General features: G+C 39.8%; 2 protein-coding genes across 2 annotated transcripts; both read right to left on the reverse strand.

The window, feature by feature from the left end:
• Positions 1 to 1,064: 1,064 nt before the first annotated feature.
• Positions 1,065 to 6,756, reverse strand: LOC311059425 (lysophosphatidylserine lipase ABHD12). The gene is made up of 13 exons (XM_084077354.1): positions 6,518 to 6,756; positions 5,884 to 5,999; positions 5,694 to 5,799; positions 4,534 to 4,653; positions 4,365 to 4,395; positions 4,217 to 4,262; positions 3,929 to 4,058; positions 2,645 to 2,682; positions 2,433 to 2,509; positions 2,242 to 2,315; positions 2,072 to 2,150; positions 1,702 to 1,823; positions 1,065 to 1,591 (listed from the first exon to the last, which is right to left on the reverse strand). Exons 1-13 carry the CDS (start codon positions 6,610 to 6,612, stop codon positions 1,570 to 1,572), a joined length of 1,056 nt encoding a protein of 351 aa, XP_083933480.1. The 5' UTR covers positions 6,613 to 6,756; the 3' UTR covers positions 1,065 to 1,569.
• A 3,364-nt stretch (positions 6,757 to 10,120) lies between these two features.
• Positions 10,121 to 18,319, reverse strand: mocos (molybdenum cofactor sulfurase). The gene is made up of 15 exons (XM_084075558.1): positions 18,206 to 18,319; positions 17,612 to 17,701; positions 16,505 to 16,571; positions 15,754 to 16,398; positions 15,524 to 15,600; positions 15,193 to 15,392; positions 14,955 to 15,071; positions 14,474 to 14,860; positions 14,126 to 14,288; positions 13,927 to 14,008; positions 13,289 to 13,413; positions 10,935 to 11,031; positions 10,658 to 10,799; positions 10,464 to 10,568; positions 10,121 to 10,352 (listed from the first exon to the last, which is right to left on the reverse strand). Exons 1-15 carry the CDS (start codon positions 18,315 to 18,317, stop codon positions 10,257 to 10,259), a joined length of 2,505 nt encoding a protein of 834 aa, XP_083931684.1. The 5' UTR covers positions 18,318 to 18,319; the 3' UTR covers positions 10,121 to 10,256.
• Positions 18,320 to 19,505: the final 1,186 nt, after the last annotated feature.

A 19,505-nucleotide genomic window follows, 5' to 3' on the forward strand; every position in this document is an offset into this window, starting at 1 on the left:
CAAAGGTTTTGTTTCATAAACATCCACCGTGACCGTATGTTATGAGCTACTTTCTGCAGGTGTTGGAGTTTGGAAGCGCTCGTTGGAAATCACTCAATGGTCCTGCTGCCTCCTGTTTCTAAATGTCACATAATGCAGGAGGCAGCAGGACGTTGCTTTATTGAAAGCGAGCGCTTCCAAACTCCAACACTACAGAAAGCTCATAACAATCAGATAGGAATTTTCTGTTTCTATATTCCAGATTTTAAAAATAGGATCTAATAAGAGTTGCTTGCGGCTAGGTCTTGTTTATTCGGTTACACTTGGTTCATTCTCAGAGCTACAAATGGCATTGATTGCTCCCAGAAACTCCCAAAGTAGAGTAGCCATTATATAGACTGTAAAAATCCTATAAATAATAATCAGATTTCTTTGAAGCAACATTACAATGTAGAAGTACACTGTTACAAGTGTAAGTATGTGCTGCTGCAGCTTAACCTATAATAATATATTATAATGGATTAGATAATGTATATTTTGTATTCATCTAAATCTGCAAAGTGACTAGTAACTAAAGCTGTCAAGTAATTGTATTGGAGTCAAACGTACAATATTTACCTCTGAGATGTAGTGGAGTTAAGTGTGAAGTATAACAAATAAAGTAAAGCAAGGCTGTTTAACATTTGTACTCTCAGTTACAGATGCAATAGGTTGCCATAGATTATTAGAATTAGTTTATTATCTAATCTATTGCACTAAAATAGGCCTCAGCTATCTTCAATTAACTTTATTCAACAATATGTCATCAAGTTGACCTGATGATGAAAATCAAGATGGATGTGTGTTTCTTTTTGCAAAGTTGTCAATTTGTAGCCTGGTAAACCCCTCCCTCCGGAAATCTCATTTGTATTTGATTTCAGGTGGAAATTTGATTTTCCGGAGGGAGGGGCTTTACCAGGCTAGTCAATTTGTGTCATTGTGTCAATTTGTGTTTATTACTTGATAGAAATGTAAGTAAACTCTTGCAATAACTTTGATTTGTGAAAATCACAACCCTTGTCATATATATAGAAGGTATTTTAATAAGGTGCTAGTGACTGAATACATTCTTTTCTTTCTTTTTGGTAATTACAAAATGTTACATTCATTAGGACAGGAGGTTGTGTGAACTTTTACACGTGGGCCTACTGTAAAAATATCAATGTGTGTCCTCCTGAACAGTGAGAATGATTAGGAGAAATACAGTACAACAATTTAACTTATTTCATGTTCAACAAAAGAGAAAAGCCTTTCAGCTGTTTCTTACTTTTTTTCTTTAATTACCAGAAATGAAGCAGACATACTCATGTCATAACACAGAATGTACTTACAATGTGCAAGAGTGGCCACCAGGGGTCAGATAACACTGCCTAAGCCTTGATCGAAGACGTTCAAATATGGTAGACACTTTATTTACAGAACTTTACTGAATATCTAAATCTTGTTCATAACAATACACTATTTCAAAAATTACTAAAATATTATTATTGTTCATTCATTCATTCAGTGTCCTGCAGAGAAGACGGAGAGTCTTGAAGCATCTCTATTATTTTACAATGACTGCATAAACATCCTGTTGAGCAGACAAAACACATTTTGGTTGTTAACTGTAGCAATGTTTAACAGCAACTGATTTCCAGATAACAACTGAAACAAAAAGTTGATAAATAAAAGTTTCCATACTTTATGATGCCAGGCGTCTGGGGGTCTTTATATAACCCATTGTGCTTATAACCATGAGAGCCGCTGAATGACACCATCTTGACTCTGTCTGGATTCTGCACACTCAGCGCTATTTGATACAACTGAGAGGGAAAACCAGTAAAGTTAAGACTACCTAACAGATGAAAAAATATCAAGAAATACAATTTAAGTATGAATTAACACACACACACACACACACACACACACACACACACACACACACACACACACACACACACACACACACACACACACATATACATATATACATATATACATATATATACATATAACTGGAAGTCTAATGACAGAATTGTTCAAGAATATGAAATTCAAAAGCTCATCTAACCTGTTGAGACATGTGAGTAGGAACTATGGTGTCATCCTCTGAATAAAGGAATAGTATAGAGCTTCTCATTTTCCTCAAACTGTAGAATTAGAAATGGTATTTGTTTGGGCTAATTGTTAATTGGATTATGAACAATTGTAGTGCATTACTAAGGATGTCTGTATACTTACTTGTCATCACTAGGGAAGAGACTGTTGTCTGCCATTGTGTTCAAGAACCCAATGCTTGGTATTTTCTTAAAAAACTTAACATGGAAGGCAAATTAAAAGTTAAATCAAATAAAACATGAAGGTATTATGAATCAACACATGACATGCATCATCAAAACATCTAAATGAGGACAATATAGCTATAAATATACCCAGCCAATGGGATCATCAGCCTCTTGTTGAGAATTTGTAAATGCAGCCTCAAGGATAACACCATCAACAACCTTGCCTATAATAAAGAGTGAAAATTGTCATAATTTTGTCTAACAATATACAAAAAATATGTAATTATGATTGTAATAATATTTTTTAAAGCTCTACTGTAGGCTTATTCACTCTACATTTCTTTAGTAGCAAAACCTACCTTGCTCTAACAATTTGACAGCAGTGTTGGTAGCCACTCTGCAGAGATATGAAGGCAAACACTAGTTACAGCTTAGCCTGAAAATTGTACTTTCCTTATGCATTTTTCAATGGTTTCAAAAGGCAGCAGGTTTATTACATCTGAATATAGATACAATAACATATAGTGATTTGTATAGTGAATATACCTTGTCACTGCACAAGGTATATATTACTTATTTATTTTTAAAAAGATAGTCGACAAGTCAGTAGTCAGTGGTAGATACAGTAGTCAGTTGTGTTGTTCTCTAAGTGCCCAATGACTCAATTAAACTCTGCTCAACTTGATAAAACACTATAAAACCTCTTATTAATGGAGAATAGTAACTAATTATAACTGCAAACTACAACTAAGTACAACTATTTACTGTAGATTTGTTTGAGTTACAAAGTTACATTTTATTTGTATGTAATTGGCCTATTATGTTGTGAGTTTAGCTTTGACTTGATTAATCTTCTGGCCTTTTCTTTTGCGTTTTTCACGCATTTACATTTTATTGGTACAAGACAGACACAGGTGCAGAGAAAGAGGAAAAGTGAGGGGAGAGAGGAGGGGTGACATGCAACACAGGTGCAATGGGTTTAAAGGACCATACCGGTGGATTGTTTAGCACATTTCAATTAAATAAAATTGCATTATAGTGCCAAATCACAACAAGTTGTCTCAATACACCTTACAGAGATATTTGCGGAGACCCGACATTGTCTCACCCTGAGCAAGCATTTTTGCGACGGTGGCAATGAAAAACTCCCCCTTAAATGGAGAAATGTCATGCAGAACCAGGGTATAGGGTGGCCGGTCATCTGCCTTGACCGTGTCTGTTTTAAGGCCATTGGATTCAAGTCATTTCAGTAGTATGAAAATGAAAATATGCAGACACTTCAACTTGCATAATTTAGCTTAGGATAGGTAATTCAACACTATGAAGTTTATTGAGCCTTTAAGTCAAGTCAAAGTGACATTATCGATGCATTTTAAAGCGTGGATTTATAACAAATGTCTTGCCAAAAATGGTCCCTGGAGGAAAGATTAACGAAATTCAACTCAACTGCAAAATGAAACAAAAGGCAAACAAACATAGTCTAAAAAAATCCATAAATGCGAAAATATTCAATGTTCATGTATGATGTATGGCCAAAGCTGTGAACAGACAATGACAATAATGTATTGACAGTCACATGGTCCTTTAAGTCAACACATTAAGTGGTTAAGCCGCCACTTAACAATTCATTGCCTTTTACTCACCCAGTGCCAAGAGATTGTCCCCAAATGACTACGAGACTGTTTCCACAACGGGCTTTGACCCACTGGTACAGATAGAGGGCATCAGTGGTCAGGCCAGCTTCAGTAGGCTGCCCAGTGGAATCTGCAAATCCTGGAAGATTTCCAGCATCATTTGTTTTAACATAATACAGAGTTCCTCGTACTGACCACAAGGTGGCAGTCAGTCAGAGGAAAATTTAGACTGATCTCTCTTCCGTAAAACATTGTGCAGCAATGCTTTTGGGTGTTATAACAATCTCAGTTACCTACCTCTGTAGTCCAGCACCAAAGCATGGTAACCAAGTGCACTCAGTAGCTGTTGACACATTTTTACACTTAATTGATAATTACATCAATGTCTACTAAAATCTATTATACCTTTAGACCTTCAAGAGATTCATATGGGGCTGTCACTCACATTTGCCACTCCAACACGATGAGGAGCTGCCCTGTTTGAATAGAAGGCATGATTCATTAAGAAGAAGACTGCCACCTATGATAATAACAATAAATAATAGAATGTCTTTACTATCTCTGATTTTTCTTTTTATATGTCAGCCACCATGATGAAGTATTATTCTTCATACCTTGTTCCTCCATTGCCATGAAGATATATGACAACTGGAGCTCCATTTCCCAAAGAATTCTGGTACCATGCCAGGTCCTTCCCTTGTGCCTCTTTCCACTGACTTTCAGGAACAGTGTGCCTTGAAGAATGCAAAACAGCCCCACAAGAAGTACAAATTGATTTACCAAAAAGTGTTCTTCCTTAGGCATTTACACTCACCGACCACTTAACCTTTATTAGGGACACCTCCATGTTAACGCAAATTTCTAAACGGGCATATCATATGGCAACACTCAATTCATTTAGGCCTGTAGATATGGTCAAGATGATCTATGCTGGTCTCCCAAATAAGACGGCTGGACAGATGCAGAGGGAAGTGTTTCTGGGACGCCAGAATACACTGCTGAGCCTACTGGAGACGTCGTGGGGTTAAATCAGCGAAACGTTGGTGAAAGTAGGAACCCACTTGAAAATCCCTAAGAAGTGTCTGTCCAGCTGTCTCAACATCACAGCGCATCAAGTCTTCTATTTTTAGGTATGCGGCCAAGTGCAAGCCTGGCTCAGGGAGTAGGACGCCCCTGCCATGCAGAGTCCCCAGGCACTTTGGATCTTTAACATCATGTCCTGTGTTTTCGAAATCAGTTCAAATGAATGGGTAAGAAAGGTGATTTAAGTAACTTTGAACATTGCATGGTTGTTGGTGCCAAAGTATTTCAGAAACTGCTGATCTACTGGGACTTTAATGCACAACCATCTGTAGGGTTTACAGAAAATGCATCAGACCAGGCAAGTTTTTCCAATCTGCTATTGTCCACTTTTCCTGTGTCAATTTCCTGTTCATAGCTGACAGGAGTGGTCTTCCACTCGTCTTCCTCAATGTTCGACCTGTTGTGCGTTCAGAGATGCACTCCTGCATACCTCGCTTGTAACAAGTGTTTATTTGAGTTACTGTTGCCTTTCTGTCAGCTCGGACCAGTCGCTTTTTAGCACCAGTCTGTAAACCTCTGAAAATCCCAGTAGATCAGCAGTTTTTGAAATACTCAAACAACCATGCCACGTTCAAAGTCACATAAATCACCTTTCTTCCCCATTCTTGACCATGGGCCCAAATGCATGAAGTTGCTGCCATATGATTGGCTGATTAAGACAGCAAATACAGTAGGTGAGGTTTATACTCACCATACACCAAGAGAAACCCCTTCCTCTGACACAAGGTACATGTTGACAGTGTGATTAAGCAAGAGATCAGCAGGTTGGTTGAGGTCAACAAAGAATGGGAGTCTTACTGGAGGAGGAGGATGTTTGACATTATTTTGAAATCACTTTAAAATAGCAGAGTTCATTTGAAATGGTCAGGAAATTAACTCACTTCCATAAGAATATACAACACGCTGCGTTAAATCGGGTAATATGTATTGTAGTGCAATAGGGAAAATGGCACAGAATGCCAATAAGCCTCTTTTGAGCCAACGCCTCCCCAGGGATCTGAAATAACCAGAGAGAGAGAGAGACAGACAGAGAGAGACAGAGAGAGAGAGAGAGAGAGAGAGAGAGAGAGAGAGAGAGAGAGAGAGAGAGAGAGAGAGAGAGAGAGAGAGAGAGAGATTCTGTTTGTATTTTTTGTTAAGTTTGTTCAGTTAAGTTTTTACCAGTGGTGGAAAAAGTGCTCATATTTTTTACTTAAGTAAAAGTATCAATACTGCAATGTAGAAATACTCTGTTTGTTACAAGTAAAAGTCCGGAATTTACTTGAGTAAAAGTACAAAAGTATTGGTATCAAAATGTACTTAAAGTACCAAAAGTAGAAAGTAGCCTACTCATTATGTCCCAATTCACAAGTTTTCAAATGTATGAACTATTATATTAAACATATTTTGAAAATAGCAGATCTACAAGCTCACAATGCATTGCATCATGACGCATTGTGATTGTGAGCTTAGATCACACACACGCGTTGACTTAACACTTTATCTTAGACTTTAAAGGTGTTCAGCACCACTCACGGTAACCGGTTCTCCTCCGTTAACTCTCTCTCTGAGCCCTGCAGGTGGGAAGCAGCAGTCGCGGCTGCACTCGCTTTATCGTCCCTTTTCCTCATTCTGTCAGTCTACTGTATTCGATGTCGTGCAACCACTTATTCCGTCTGCATGAAAACAAACTGCCCGGAACTGGAAGCAATATTAATTTGAAAGTTATGTTGGTAGTAAAACATAGGGTGCTACTACAGCCTACAGGCTAGCATACAAATGCAACCAAGAGGTTAAAGTACAGTTTGATCAAAGAATGAGGAAAGGGTGGGAGGAACGAAGCTGGTTAAGGTGGCCTAGAGTAGCTTAACTATTGTAGTAGGCAACATACCGTATTATAGTGACTCTAATGACGCGACCTTAAGAACAAAGTAGGAAATAAATAAATAAAACTAATCCCAAAACGATTTGACTTTTACTGCTCAAGGAAAAGACATGGCAACGCCTTGATCTTTTATTGCAGGTACTGCAAATAAAAGAGGCTCCAATGAAGCTCACATATGACATGTGACTAGGCCCACAGCAGTTAATTTTAAGGGGAACAACAATAACCTATAGGGCCTATGGTTTCGAATATTAATGGAATGACACATATAAAGCATCTATACACCTATATCGTTAACATCAAAATGGCACAATTAACGACACAACAATCAAACACACCCTGAGGTATGCTATAAAATCAATCTTATTGGCACATCCCAGAATGCCACAGCCCCCACCTGAGGGGTTTAATCCACAATTCAATTTCAGAAACAAACTGGGGAAAGTATACAGTATCTTAAAGTGATTTCAAAATAATGTCAAACATCCTCCTCCTCCTCCCATTCTTTGTTGACCAACCTGCTCATCTCTTGCCTAATCACACTATCAACATCAGCTATGCCACAATAGGAAAAGCTGTCTGTTGAAATAGTTTAGAATAGATGTTGGGGAGGGAAGCTTGGTATAAAGCTTTTTATCATAATATAATAAAACGCTTTATACCAAGCTACCCTCACCAACAGCTTTTTGAAACAAATAGCAGTAATCTTTCAGGGTTTTGCAGTCTCTTTTAGGGACAAATAGCAGCACTTTACCATTTAAATAGTACAAACTATTTAAATAGTGTACAAAAAAAGCAGAAGTTTTCAATGTGTTTAAAGGTAGCAGCTCCGTTCATATGTACAGTAGGTCTATGCCTGAGGTCCACTGTCCTCTCGTACAGATAGTGCAGTAAAACATATTGTAGTCCTTAGGGGGTTGTATTCCATATTGAATAACCTTCTCTTGTCACAACAGTTGACTTGTGACAACTGTCAGCTGTGTTCGCACATTGTTGTATTTCTCCTTGTCCCCGCAGGTATGGGAGTTTTTTTGTCATTGGTCATGTTTTCAAACTCTCTTTGGGTGTTTGTAATCTGTGGAAGTATGTGTCTCTGATGTCTTGGTAAATCCTGGATATGCTGACGCAGACTTTGGATCACAGGCCTCGGAGGCACGGATGTACCAGTGGTGAGGGTCATTTGATGTGGGGGGTCTCTCTGTATCTACCCAGGTTTCTTATGTGCTGGTGAGGGGCAGATAAGGTGCCAGCCAGTCCCAATGGAAGACTATGACCTCCACCAGCTGCACCCGATAGACCATGTCAGAGTTTTGCCAGCACATGCGCTGGCTGTCTCAACAGTCAGTCATCACTTTGCAAAGGAACATCAGTGCAGTCCTGGCTGCCTTGGCTGAGTCAGTAGCCAAGGGCTCATGTGGATTCTGTTGCACCATACGGTTTTGTGACAGCAGTCTATCTGCAGGTTGATGTGTTGCAACATCTTTCAACATTTTGCATTCAAAGAAAATGTGAACTTCCTGGTCATCAAAGAGCAGTTACATTCTAAGAAAATATGAATTTTCACGTTTCTCTAATCATTTTAAAGTAATCAATCATTACCGATTTCATTCAAGAAACGGTCTAAGCATTGTGTGACCACAAGAGATGCAGGTGATGCACAGCCAGCACCTCCATGATGACCTGGATACCCTTAACATGATACATCACCCATGAGGAGGTGAGGGTGAGAAATGAGAGGCAGAGGCCAGGTGGAGTAGAAGGTGCTCTGGTCCTGGGTCAGGACACTGTTACATTTGTTTTGGATGGCTGTGAAGTAAGTACTATACCCACTCAGTCAGGGAAAACAAAACAAAATACCATATAGCCATCACTTGAACTCCAGAGGAAACAACATGGCATTCTAATTGTGTATAACGTTTTAATTGCAAATCATCAACAATATATATCCAAACTCATCTCTACATTAGTTCATCTGGTTATCTTTCAGCTATGTAACAATTATATACAACGATATCTTCTATATGACTTCAATTATTTTGTATACAGGGCACTTCTGGAAAATATCACTCAATCTTGTTACTCATTTTCTTTTCTGTGACATGCGGTAGTGGAGCCTTATCTGAAAGGCCTCCAAGACAGCCTGCACAGAAGGTTTCAGAACTTGGACATCATGGGTGCCTTTCACGTGCTGGGACCCCAAGCAGCCAAGGCAGATGATGCCATCAATATAGGAAATCTCAAGACCCTATCAACTAGTATCCAGTGTCTACACAACATTTCTGCAGTAGCCTGTTAATTCTGTACTGCAAAAATGACTGTCCTACAAGCAGCATTTGCTGACTGGAGCATTCCAAATTAAAAGTAAAAGTCATGATTAATAGCTATGTTCTGTAGAAAGATGGATGAGGAACCCCTGATTAACGTCCCACTGTCTTAAGTTAATGGAGTAACTGCTGGCCCAATGAGATGAATTGGGACAGCTCTACCCCTTTCCAAAGAAAAAAAGTAAATTGCCGCACACAATTATCACCTATGCATTGATTTCTTTTTAATTGAACCCCTTAAATTCACACAATGATTACCTCTGTGTCAATTTATATATAAAAAAAAAAACAATCACCTTTTTTCATAAATCAATGAAGAGGTGGCAAGTGTGTGGGAATTGACTTTTTTATTTTGAATTGGATCTTCGGGCAATTCCTTGCCTTCAACTTAATCGACAACTCTACCCTTGCCTGAGCCAGTTGGAGGTCATTGTCCTTACAGTACCCATCTCCAACTATGAATAGGGAGACATTAAATAAGTAATATCTTAAATAAGAGATTTTTTGGTTTCTCTCAATTTGCTACACCCCACTGTTTGTTATTGTTTCTATATATAGGCGAAGACAGATTTGAGAACATCAATAGGCCACCTCTGGGCAAATTCCTCTATGACAGAGCTGTAAAAAAACAAATAAAATCAAATTAATTGCTCTCAGCCAGGCTGCAAACTTTGCCACTGAAGCTAATATCCAGGCCCTCTGTATGTAGTGGGTCAGAAAACATTACTTATGAATAAATAGATGTCAAGTTTGATTTGCCTTTAAGTGTCATATTTTGTTTTCATATTTCTTAAATTACCTATTGATATTCACTCCAATGTGCGCACCACCCAGGTACAACAAATCCCATTCTTCCAAGACAAAACAATGCACAGTGAAATTTTACAAGCAAATTTAATGAGGCAAACGATTTATGTGCATGTAAGTAAATAAACCTGTGCGTCATATATTCAGTGCATATTCATGTAAATAAATGTCCCACACAGTATATATCTAAATTAAAATACATTACAATATTGCAGATTATAAATGATTGACAAACATGGCCATTTAAGCTCAAATTAGCTCACAAAGAAACATCTGGTAGTATTACAGAACCAACAGAGAGGGTACTGGCTGAGTCCTCTTGAAGCTGATGGGTCAGGTACACACCAAAGGTCACCTAAAAATTATAATAATAAATCGGTTAACTCTAACTTTCAGTTTCTATAGATTTTCTATAGCACTTCACCATAATCACCTAACCTGGTGTAGCAGCATTTCTTTGACTAACCTTCCCGTTGCGATATGAAGAAAGAGACAGTAGAGGTTCCTTGGCCTTGGCCCCTGTTTCCTGGTCAACACCAATCATTTGACACCTTGCACACTGACCTGCAACCTGGAAGTCAGTCACACAGGTTAGGTCACACAGGTCTTCATTCAATCCTTTATAATACACAGCAAAACAAACAGTGTTAGTTCACTCACCAGGAATTGAGTCTTTCCGATAATCAAGTGTGACCAATTATCTTCTTCAAATGGCTCCACCCCAGTAATTACTAAATTAGCCCGGAAACGACTTATAAGATTCTGTACATCAAAAAGCTGATGGTCTGCGGAAAGCACCTGTCTGTTTAATGGCACAGAAAAAGAAAAGCCCATGTTGACATCTGATCTGTCACATGTATGTATTCACTATTTAGTGTTAGCGTGTCAAATCATCCTCATATTCTTCCCAAGCGGAACACATATACAAACATTGCACCTGCTGTTCATACGCTTCTGAATGAGGTCCACACTGGCGCGGTTGATCATAAGGTATTGAGCTTCATTCACCAAAGAGAGGGCAGTGGAGTTGGCACCTGAAAAAGATACGGTAATCATCACCTGGATACAGGCCCTGCCTGGCACATTCAGTAGTGAAAAAAACATCTTAGATATCTACTACAGCCATTAAATACACCTTGCTGCTTTGATACAGCACGAGAGCAATATGCTGCAGATTCAGAACTGTGGTATGGAAGGAGAGACAGGGGTTAATGTACGTGGGTTTCAATCATGTAACGTTACAGGTTGCGATCGGATGACCACTAGTATGACCCAGCAAGCACGTACAAACTAGCAAGCAATTCTGCAGGAAAATATGACCTAGTACCAGTTAATAGAGATGTGGTGATGAATTCAACCAAATCATCCGCAGTGTTCGACGAACCAGTACTTACCCATGAAGCGTGAACATAATGTGGTTGAGTGAAACAAAGTTGAATCCCAAGTGTTGTTTGTGGGTGAGGGGTAACAGAATACATGTAAATGCAATGCCTCTCCAATCCACATATACAAATTACATAAATCCAACTAGGAGGTACAGGTTCAATACTAGTTTGTTGTCCACACATTTGTCCACCGGAGGGTGCTGAAAACCCCAAAACTGTTTTTTGGACTGAAACAGTACCAGACACTCCAAATGAAAGGTATTGAGCCAGGTGGCACACAAAACTTTACTCTGCAGGTGATTGTATATAATAACAGGACAATGTTCATGACTGTGGTGCAAAAAGGCCACAGAAGGGGGAGAATAACTCAGAATAAAACTTTAAATAAACTGGAAGAAGAGGTTGACAGAAGGCTCAGTGAAACCTGTCCCAGAGAGATCGCAGATATGTGCAATTCAATGCATTTGGGGGGGCAGGGCACTCTTGTGGGGACCTTCTGATAAATAATTTTAAAATTCACCGCTGTACGCTGATATCCTATCATAAACACAAACGGTCACTTATTGAGCAGAGCAAACAAGCCACAAGACAAGCTTGTAAAATGCAAAAACCAAGGACAGCACACATCGTTTGCATCAATTTGCCGAAAGCTTCAGCACCACCACCAATGGACAGCGACAGATCATGCTCTCTGTGACCCAGCACGATGCCTTTTTTTACAAGGGCATAAAATACACAGGAGAGCAAAGCAGCATACAGAGCTGCCACCTGACTCTCTCCAGTCTCCACAGAAGCAGAATGTTTGTAGTTAAGCCATTAACAACACTACAAATTCAGCAATAGATCTGAAGACATAGAACACACATAGAATGCAATGATGGAATGATGCTGTTGACAAATGAGTCGTAATTTTGTAGAACACTCTCTGTCTTGTTACGCAGTTGCAATCAAACACAAATTACTAATTTCTTGTGGTGAGAAAGAGAACTTTGTATTTTGTGAGAATCTTGCCAAATTCAATGTTCTCTTGAAACTCTAAAACACAAAGACGAAGTAGATGTGACAGCCTACAACACTGCAAGGCCTATTACAAGATAGAGGAACGGGCAAGGAGGTAGGGACAGGCGCAGCTGTGCATCATTTGATTAAATAAGCAACACAAGCTCAGATTGATTCTAGGATCCAATTAAGTCAAATTATACAACCTTTTTGACATGTTGTATAGCACTGAAGATATACGGTAGACTTTGATTGGTACATCGTTGAAAATAGAAATGGTGAAAAATTGGTGACAGAACAGCCCTCACGTTCACAGGGCCCCTAGTGGGTCATGGGGCCTGGAGTGCTTGCTCTCTTTACCCCATAGTAGCTCTGCTACTGGTGAATATATTGTGTGGGTATTTTTATGTATTTCTTGAATGACCTCCATCCCAGAGGAGTTTGAATAACGGAGGTTCTACTATAATACATTGGGTAGAAACATCACCTAACATCAGTGTATTGATTCAATAAATGTGTTCTCATTAGACTCACTCAATTTTCAATTGCAGTTCTCTCAACAAAACACTAATTGGGAAAACCTGAACTGCACATTTGTATTCTAGATATTCAGCTGGGGCTCTGGTCCTATAACGAGTGTAAGACCAGCTGAAATGAACACATTGCAAAATCCTGAGTGTTCATTTAACCTCAAGTGTAGAAATTGATCTATGCAGGTCCAGGATTTTGCTGTGCAGATTGCCAACATTACAAACAGTCAATAAGGGGTGCAAAGCATGCAAAGCTACAGTATCCAAACAATACATCAAATACTCCTATTTCCCTGCTAGACAGTTACCATACATCAAAGACGTGCTTGGTAAAGAAACAAGAAGGGGACAGAAGGGGTCAAATCGGCTTTACATACCTCTACCAGCGCTTTTTTTCATATCTCGGGTATAATCAGAACATTGTCTTATGAGGCGGCAGGCCTGTCCAAGAAACTCTGAAAGCCATGACGCGGCTTCATCCCCGCAGTCGACAGTCTGCACCCTGGGGAAAAGGAGGATTGTACTTACGGAGAGCCCAGGGAAATCTATTGCTTTTGATACCTCTTTCTTGGTTCGCTATTCTCTGCTACATCTAATCTTAGAAACAAGGAAGAAATTCTTTTTTTTCCACTTGTGATTTGCCATACACAGGTTTCTGTCAGAAGAGATTAACATTGTTCCTTGTGCTGCGTTTGCTTTTGAGAGCGGGAGGTACTATTGTTACAGAATGGAGCCACTTTCCAGATTTCAAGAAGCTTCACCTATTTTTAACCTTATCTCCATACATCCAGGCGTGTAACGTTTTACAGAATTCACGGTTGGGTAGCCTACATATTGGGTTTAGGTTAATGGTTTAAAATATTTTCAATACGAAAGAGAAAAAAGAGCCAACAATTATAAAATTGCTTTCTATCACTTATTTTTTTGTAAAACAAGTTATGGCCCATTTTGTGATGGTTTCAGATATGGTAAAAATGAAAGTGTGTAAAGTGTGTTCCTTTAAATGCCAACTCACCTGTCCCCACAAACCTTACTTTGACACACCCTTTGGCTTGTGTGCAGTTCGTTTTCCAGGGGAACCGAAATGGTATCCATCCCTACAGACAGAGGGGAGAAAATCCCTCTATTAAGGCTCATTTGAGGCAGAAAATGCTTGCGCAGAAGTGCACTGAATATGAATTGACTTGGAATAAAATATTCATACATCTTCCTACCTGAGGCCTGTAGAAGCAGTTTCTTTGAGGGCAGGTGGACCTGTGGGTGAATAAGGCACAGGCGTGGCTCCCTCTTCTGGCTCAGGAATACACCGTTCCCATTCACCAGCATCCAACCTCTGTCATACAGCAGGCCCAAAGGACCCAGTGGCCAGTCACTGACCTGCAAGAATAAGTGTGTGTTTGGGGGAGAGAGAGAAGAGCGAAGGACAAAGAAAAAGAAAGAGGGAGCTAAATGGAAAGAGATATTGCTTTGACGAACACATAAAAGTTAGTCAGTCTAGTCAAGAACTGCAATCTGATTGGGATTTAGGATTGAGAGAGAGAGAGAGAGAGTGATGGCCATACCTCAAATGCTCCACATGATTTGATGGGGTATATGTAGATATTTGTGAGAGAGTATGTCCCTGCTTGTTTGCTTGCATTTTTTGTGACAGCTCTGTCTCCATTTAAGTTCAACAATGGTTCTATGGGGTTATAGTTCTCTTCTACATGCTCGGTTTTGCCACTAGTGCCCTGGATTGAGGGACCATGACTTGAGGATGTTGCAGCTGTTCTTAGTCTCTCCAGTCTGACTTGGTTGACTTGCACAGGTTTCTCTACAAAGCAGTCAACAACAAAGTTGAGGAGGTTTTGACAGTCTTCAAAGGTTGACATGTAGCCAAAGGACACACGGACAGATCCTGTCGGTTGGCCATCCACAATGTCAATGCTGTCCCCACACACATGGCCAGCCTCAAACAGAAAAAGATGTTATACTCTTGGCAAAAATCTCATTTATTTTGCTTAGTTAGAATCCTGTATATTTTTCTTCTGATTTTCTGCTCACCTGCAGATTTCTCTTCACCTCAGCATTGCTGGTGCAGAGAAAGAATTGGCAGGCCCCAGTGTTGCAGAAACAACCTGTGCGTATGTGAATGTTGTAAAGACTAGCCAGCTTGTCTACCTGAGAAGGAACAGAATAATTGAGCTGTGGCAAAACACATCAGCAGTAGCAGCAGCAGTGCACATGAATTGAGTAATTACATTGTTTTGAAACAGAAATGAAGCCCATTCTTTGTATGCACCTGAGAGTACCCAATCACTTGTCCATGACAATCCATCAGATTGAAGTTAAGGATCGCACCCTGTGTGCTTGGACTCTCAAACTCGCCTTCGGTGTATATCTGAGCCACTGGCTGCCCGTTGCTATGGCAAAGACTTGACAGCAGCATGTAAGTGTAGCGCGCTAAGCCAAACGTGTGCAACTGGATGTCGGCCATGCCCCCTGAAGCAGAAGGGGGGGTTAAAGGAAAGGTTGTTGTTCGTGTATCCTTGATTCTGATTATTATGATACACCAGTCATTTTACGGCTTTCCTTTGTTCCATTTCAAACCGTCAAATCAAATGTCACACTACCTGTGAGCCTGTTCAGTGCTTCAAACCCATGATTTAGAGCAATGATGTCCAAGAAAGATATGGTGCCGTCCTCAAATCTGTTTCAAGGGAAAAGACGTACAGTGTGATATTACAAAAACATACTGTACAAGAGCAATGAATAAATTAGGATCTTATCACTGACATCTTTTGAATGATTTAATTTCACAGGATTTCAGATGTTTCAATTCTGTGCTTGTATCAAATTTCACCTGTCAGAAATGCTTTGTGTAGGCACATAATAATCTTCCCCTGCGAGGTAAGCCGCCGCTGTACCCCCACCAAAATAAGTCTTCTTCAGCAAGGCTGCTGTGTCGTTACGGACGAGAAGGGCCCCTAGACCCGTGGGGAAACCAAACATCTTGTAGAAGGAGATGGGAATAAAGTCAGCACGGCACTTCTGGAGGTCTAGAGGGGAGCAGGCGACATGAGCGGCAGCATCCAGCAGCACAAACCAACGGCCCTGGTGGTCGCACGCTGGGTAGAGGCGTCTCGCCTGGATGTCTCCAACATGGCTCAGGGGATACTTTCTGCCAGAGAAATTGCTCTGGGCTGGGTAACAGAACAGGTGTGGTGTCTGGCAACCACTGTCTTCACCCAGCGGCTCATCCTTAGCCCTGCTCTCCACTTCCCACGGTGGAACTGGGAGGGTAACTACTCCCTGGCCAGACGTCAGCCCTCGGATGCCAACAACCGAAGTATGGTTGTCAGTGATGTAGCTGAAGAGACTCCCAGCCTCAATTGCAGTCTGGGGCCTCCAGGGAAAGCTCTCAGCCACTAATTTGAGAGCCGCTGTACAGCCTGGGATGAAAATGACGGAGTATTCCTCAGGGGTGGTGTTGAAATGCTGCAACACCCTGTAAGAAGTTGAATCTTTTTAGTTTTTTCACTCTATAATATCACTTGACCATTAGCTGTGAAAATGGAAGACAACAACGGCTGCTTGCCTCTAGTTGGCTTTACCTGTATCTCACATGTTCCACTGTGTCATGTGTCAGTTTGCTGCTGGGGTTATGGCTATGGGGGTTGCCTGTTGGTTCAAATACCAAGTAAAGTTTTGTAGACAACAGTAGCACACTCAAATGTTTTGTAGTTTGCTATACAGGATTATATTACTATAATATGTTTGTAAAACAGTCAAAATATATACTTTTTTTTAAAACAAGTTTTTGTATTAACTTATAACGATTTGTTTTTCATGTTATAACAAGATATTTTCATACATACACTTATCTTGTTATATCAATACTATTTAGGCCTATATATCTTGTTATGAAGTGAAACGTTTCATGTTATTTATAAACTGACAACTTTTTATCTTAAGTTAAAACAATTATCACTTATATTTTCATGTTATTATAACAAGTTCATAATCAAGTTATAATGTGCACGCTATAAATAAATAGTATAGCATGTGATAATAACATGAAAGTATATTGTAACCTGGACAAAAGAAATGTCACATACTCATCCATTTTTCTGCCATGGCAGACATATTGCACATTTACTCAAGTACTGTACTTAAGTACTGTACTTAAGTACAATTTTGAGATTCAAATATTCAGTACTTTTACTTCTACTCCACTACATCTCAGAGGCAAATATTGTACTTTTACTCCACTACAATTATTTGAAGACTTTAGTAACCAGTTACTTTGAACATTTTGATTATTATTACAAAACATACAGTAACCACTTCAGCCCTATATACATTTCAGCCATTTGAAAATAGCCGATCTACAAGCTCACAATGCGTCACATCGTAGATCTGCTATTTTCAAAAGATATTTATATATTTGAAAACTTGTGAAATGGGACATTCTGCATAATGACTACTTTCTACTTTTGGTATTTTAAGTACATTTTGATACCAATACTTTTGTACTTTTACTCTAGTACATTTGAATTCCGGACTTTTACTTGTAACAGAGTATTTCTACACTGAAGTATTGATACTTTTACTTAAGTAAAACATTTGAGTAGCCTATACTTTTCCCACCACTGTAACAGAGTCATTTGAGGTACAGTATATCCATTGGGTCTCCATTAGGCCATGCCTACTTTTCTCACCATACACGTTGCTGGAAATGTCCAGGCAGAAATCTCTCACTAATGACTCTGGATAGAGAGTGGCAGCTGCATGGTCCAGATAGGTTATTCCTGTTAAAATAAACAGCACGGCCAACATGTAAACCAGTGGTTCTCAAACTTTTTCGTGCCAAGGACCCCCAAAATAGACACTTATTAGACCGCGGACCCCCATTTGAAAAGATAAGCCAGGGACCCCCAAAGATTTTTACGGCTCTCTATCAGTGATTTCAACCATTTTAATTTCAAGGACCCCCAGTTTGACATGCATTAGGCTACGGCCTACGGACCCCCATTTAATGGCATGTATGTCTCTGGGACACCAATTCATATCGTAAAATCAATGTTAATTTAACTCTGAGAGTGTACCAATTGGGTCCATTTGCACACTCTCAGAGTTACAGACCCATAAGGGTCCATTTGGTTGACTATCCATCAATTAGCTGGGGACCCCCTGGAACTCCCTCAAGTACCCCTGGGGGTCCCCGTACCCCCCTTTGAGAACCAATGATGTAAACGATCAAACAGCGACAACACTGCCATTCGCCTCACTTCCCCACATTGTGTTTTTACTACCTTTTATCCTTGTGAACTCCTGTTCAATCACGTCTTGCAATTTTTTCGAGTAGCCATAATGACTCCAAACTTTCTGGAAACTTTCGAAAGTACACAGTTGTTGAAAATCCATGTCGTTGTCGTGCATTGATCGCAATAAAGCAGAGCCGAAGAAACGCCCGAAGTATTTGGACGTTAAATCGCTTTTAAAGAGCCTGTCTACTCATTGACATGGTTAAGTTCATTATACCAAATCGACCTTTTTCTGCTGTCTCTGGGTCTTCACGAGTTCGTGTCCAAATGATTAACTCTGCATTCCTCTGTAAACAAACAGGAACAGTATCGTCTTGTCAGTCTTGCGACAAGAGTATGTGCAAATGAAACTAAAACTAAAAAATACCAAAGCTAATTAAATGTTTGAGGTTGTGATGGTTAGAATAGGGTGTAATACATGCATTAAACGGTCGAAAAACACGGTAACATCACAAAGCAGAGCAGACTTCAGTGACATGTCACTCCAGCTTGCTTGTACTGCTCAGCTGTGTGGAGTTACAATTATGCATTTACCCTTTTGGAACATGCAAGCATGTAGGTAAGATCAAGGTCCTCTCTTTCCCCTACGACGACAGTCAAACATTGACACGTGTGTGTGTGTGTGTGTGTGTGTGTGCATGCGTGCGCGTGCGTGTGTGTATATGTGTACGGTACGCAAAACAAATTGTCTCCAGTTAGATGATTTTACAGCAGTTTCATGAGGTTATGGTAAGGATTAAAGTTACGCATGTTTAAAAGAATGGACAAGATTTGTATTTATTTTTAAGTTAAAGCTCTATATTCTGAGCATTGTTCAGTAGAGGTCTCCCCACCTCTACAGTTTTTTAGTAAACAGATAATCCATTTTCAGTTGGGATACAATTGTATCCAATCAGGACAAAGAACTCCACAAATATCATTCATCATTAGTTTCAATTTGATAGTGTTCCTTCCAGTTCCAATTTTATCTTGTTTCATCACTACCAATTTAACTTGTGTAGGCTAGCCTGTATATCCTATGAGTTATCTCCTGATTGGATAAGATTGGTATCCCGACCTGCACATATGAGGAGACCCCTGTTACTGAACAAACAAAATGCAGCATTATATTTAACACTCACAAACATGTACTACCTTTAACCTTTAACATCAATCAGGGAAACCATTTGGTTGTGTGACATGCTCTGCAGACTGAAGCTGCTGTTACAGGAGAGACAGGACAGTGAGTGACTCTACCTTCATAATGTTCATATGTATGAGGGTGACTGATTTCCTGTGGTGTAGTCAC

Source organism: Gymnoscopelus microlampas (assembly GCF_963454915.1).
Source record: "Gymnoscopelus microlampas genome assembly, chromosome: 13".
Lineage (NCBI taxonomy): Eukaryota > Metazoa > Chordata > Actinopteri > Myctophiformes > Myctophidae > Gymnoscopelus > Gymnoscopelus microlampas.

Coding starts and splice junctions, on each gene's coding strand:
- LOC311059425 (XM_084077354.1), bottom strand. CDS start 6,612: ATGAGGAAAAGGGACGATAAAGCGAGTGCAGCCGCGACTGCTGCTTCC. Junction 2,510..2,644: donor TGTCAAATTGTTAGAGCAAG/GTAGGTTTTGCT, acceptor TCTTTATTATAG/GCAAGGTTGTTGATGGTGTT. Junction 1,824..2,071: donor CTACTCACATGTCTCAACAG/GTTAGATGAGCT, acceptor TTTCCCTCTCAG/TTGTATCAAATAGCGCTGAG.
- mocos (XM_084075558.1), bottom strand. CDS start 18,317: ATGGATTTTCAACAACTGTGTACTTTCGAAAGTTTCCAGAAAGTTTGG. Junction 15,601..15,753: donor ACACAAAGCATTTCTGACAG/GTGAAATTTGAT, acceptor CCCTTGAAACAG/ATTTGAGGACGGCACCATAT. Junction 14,289..14,473: donor AATCATGTGGAGCATTTGAG/GTATGGCCATCA, acceptor TTATTCTTGCAG/GTCAGTGACTGGCCACTGGG.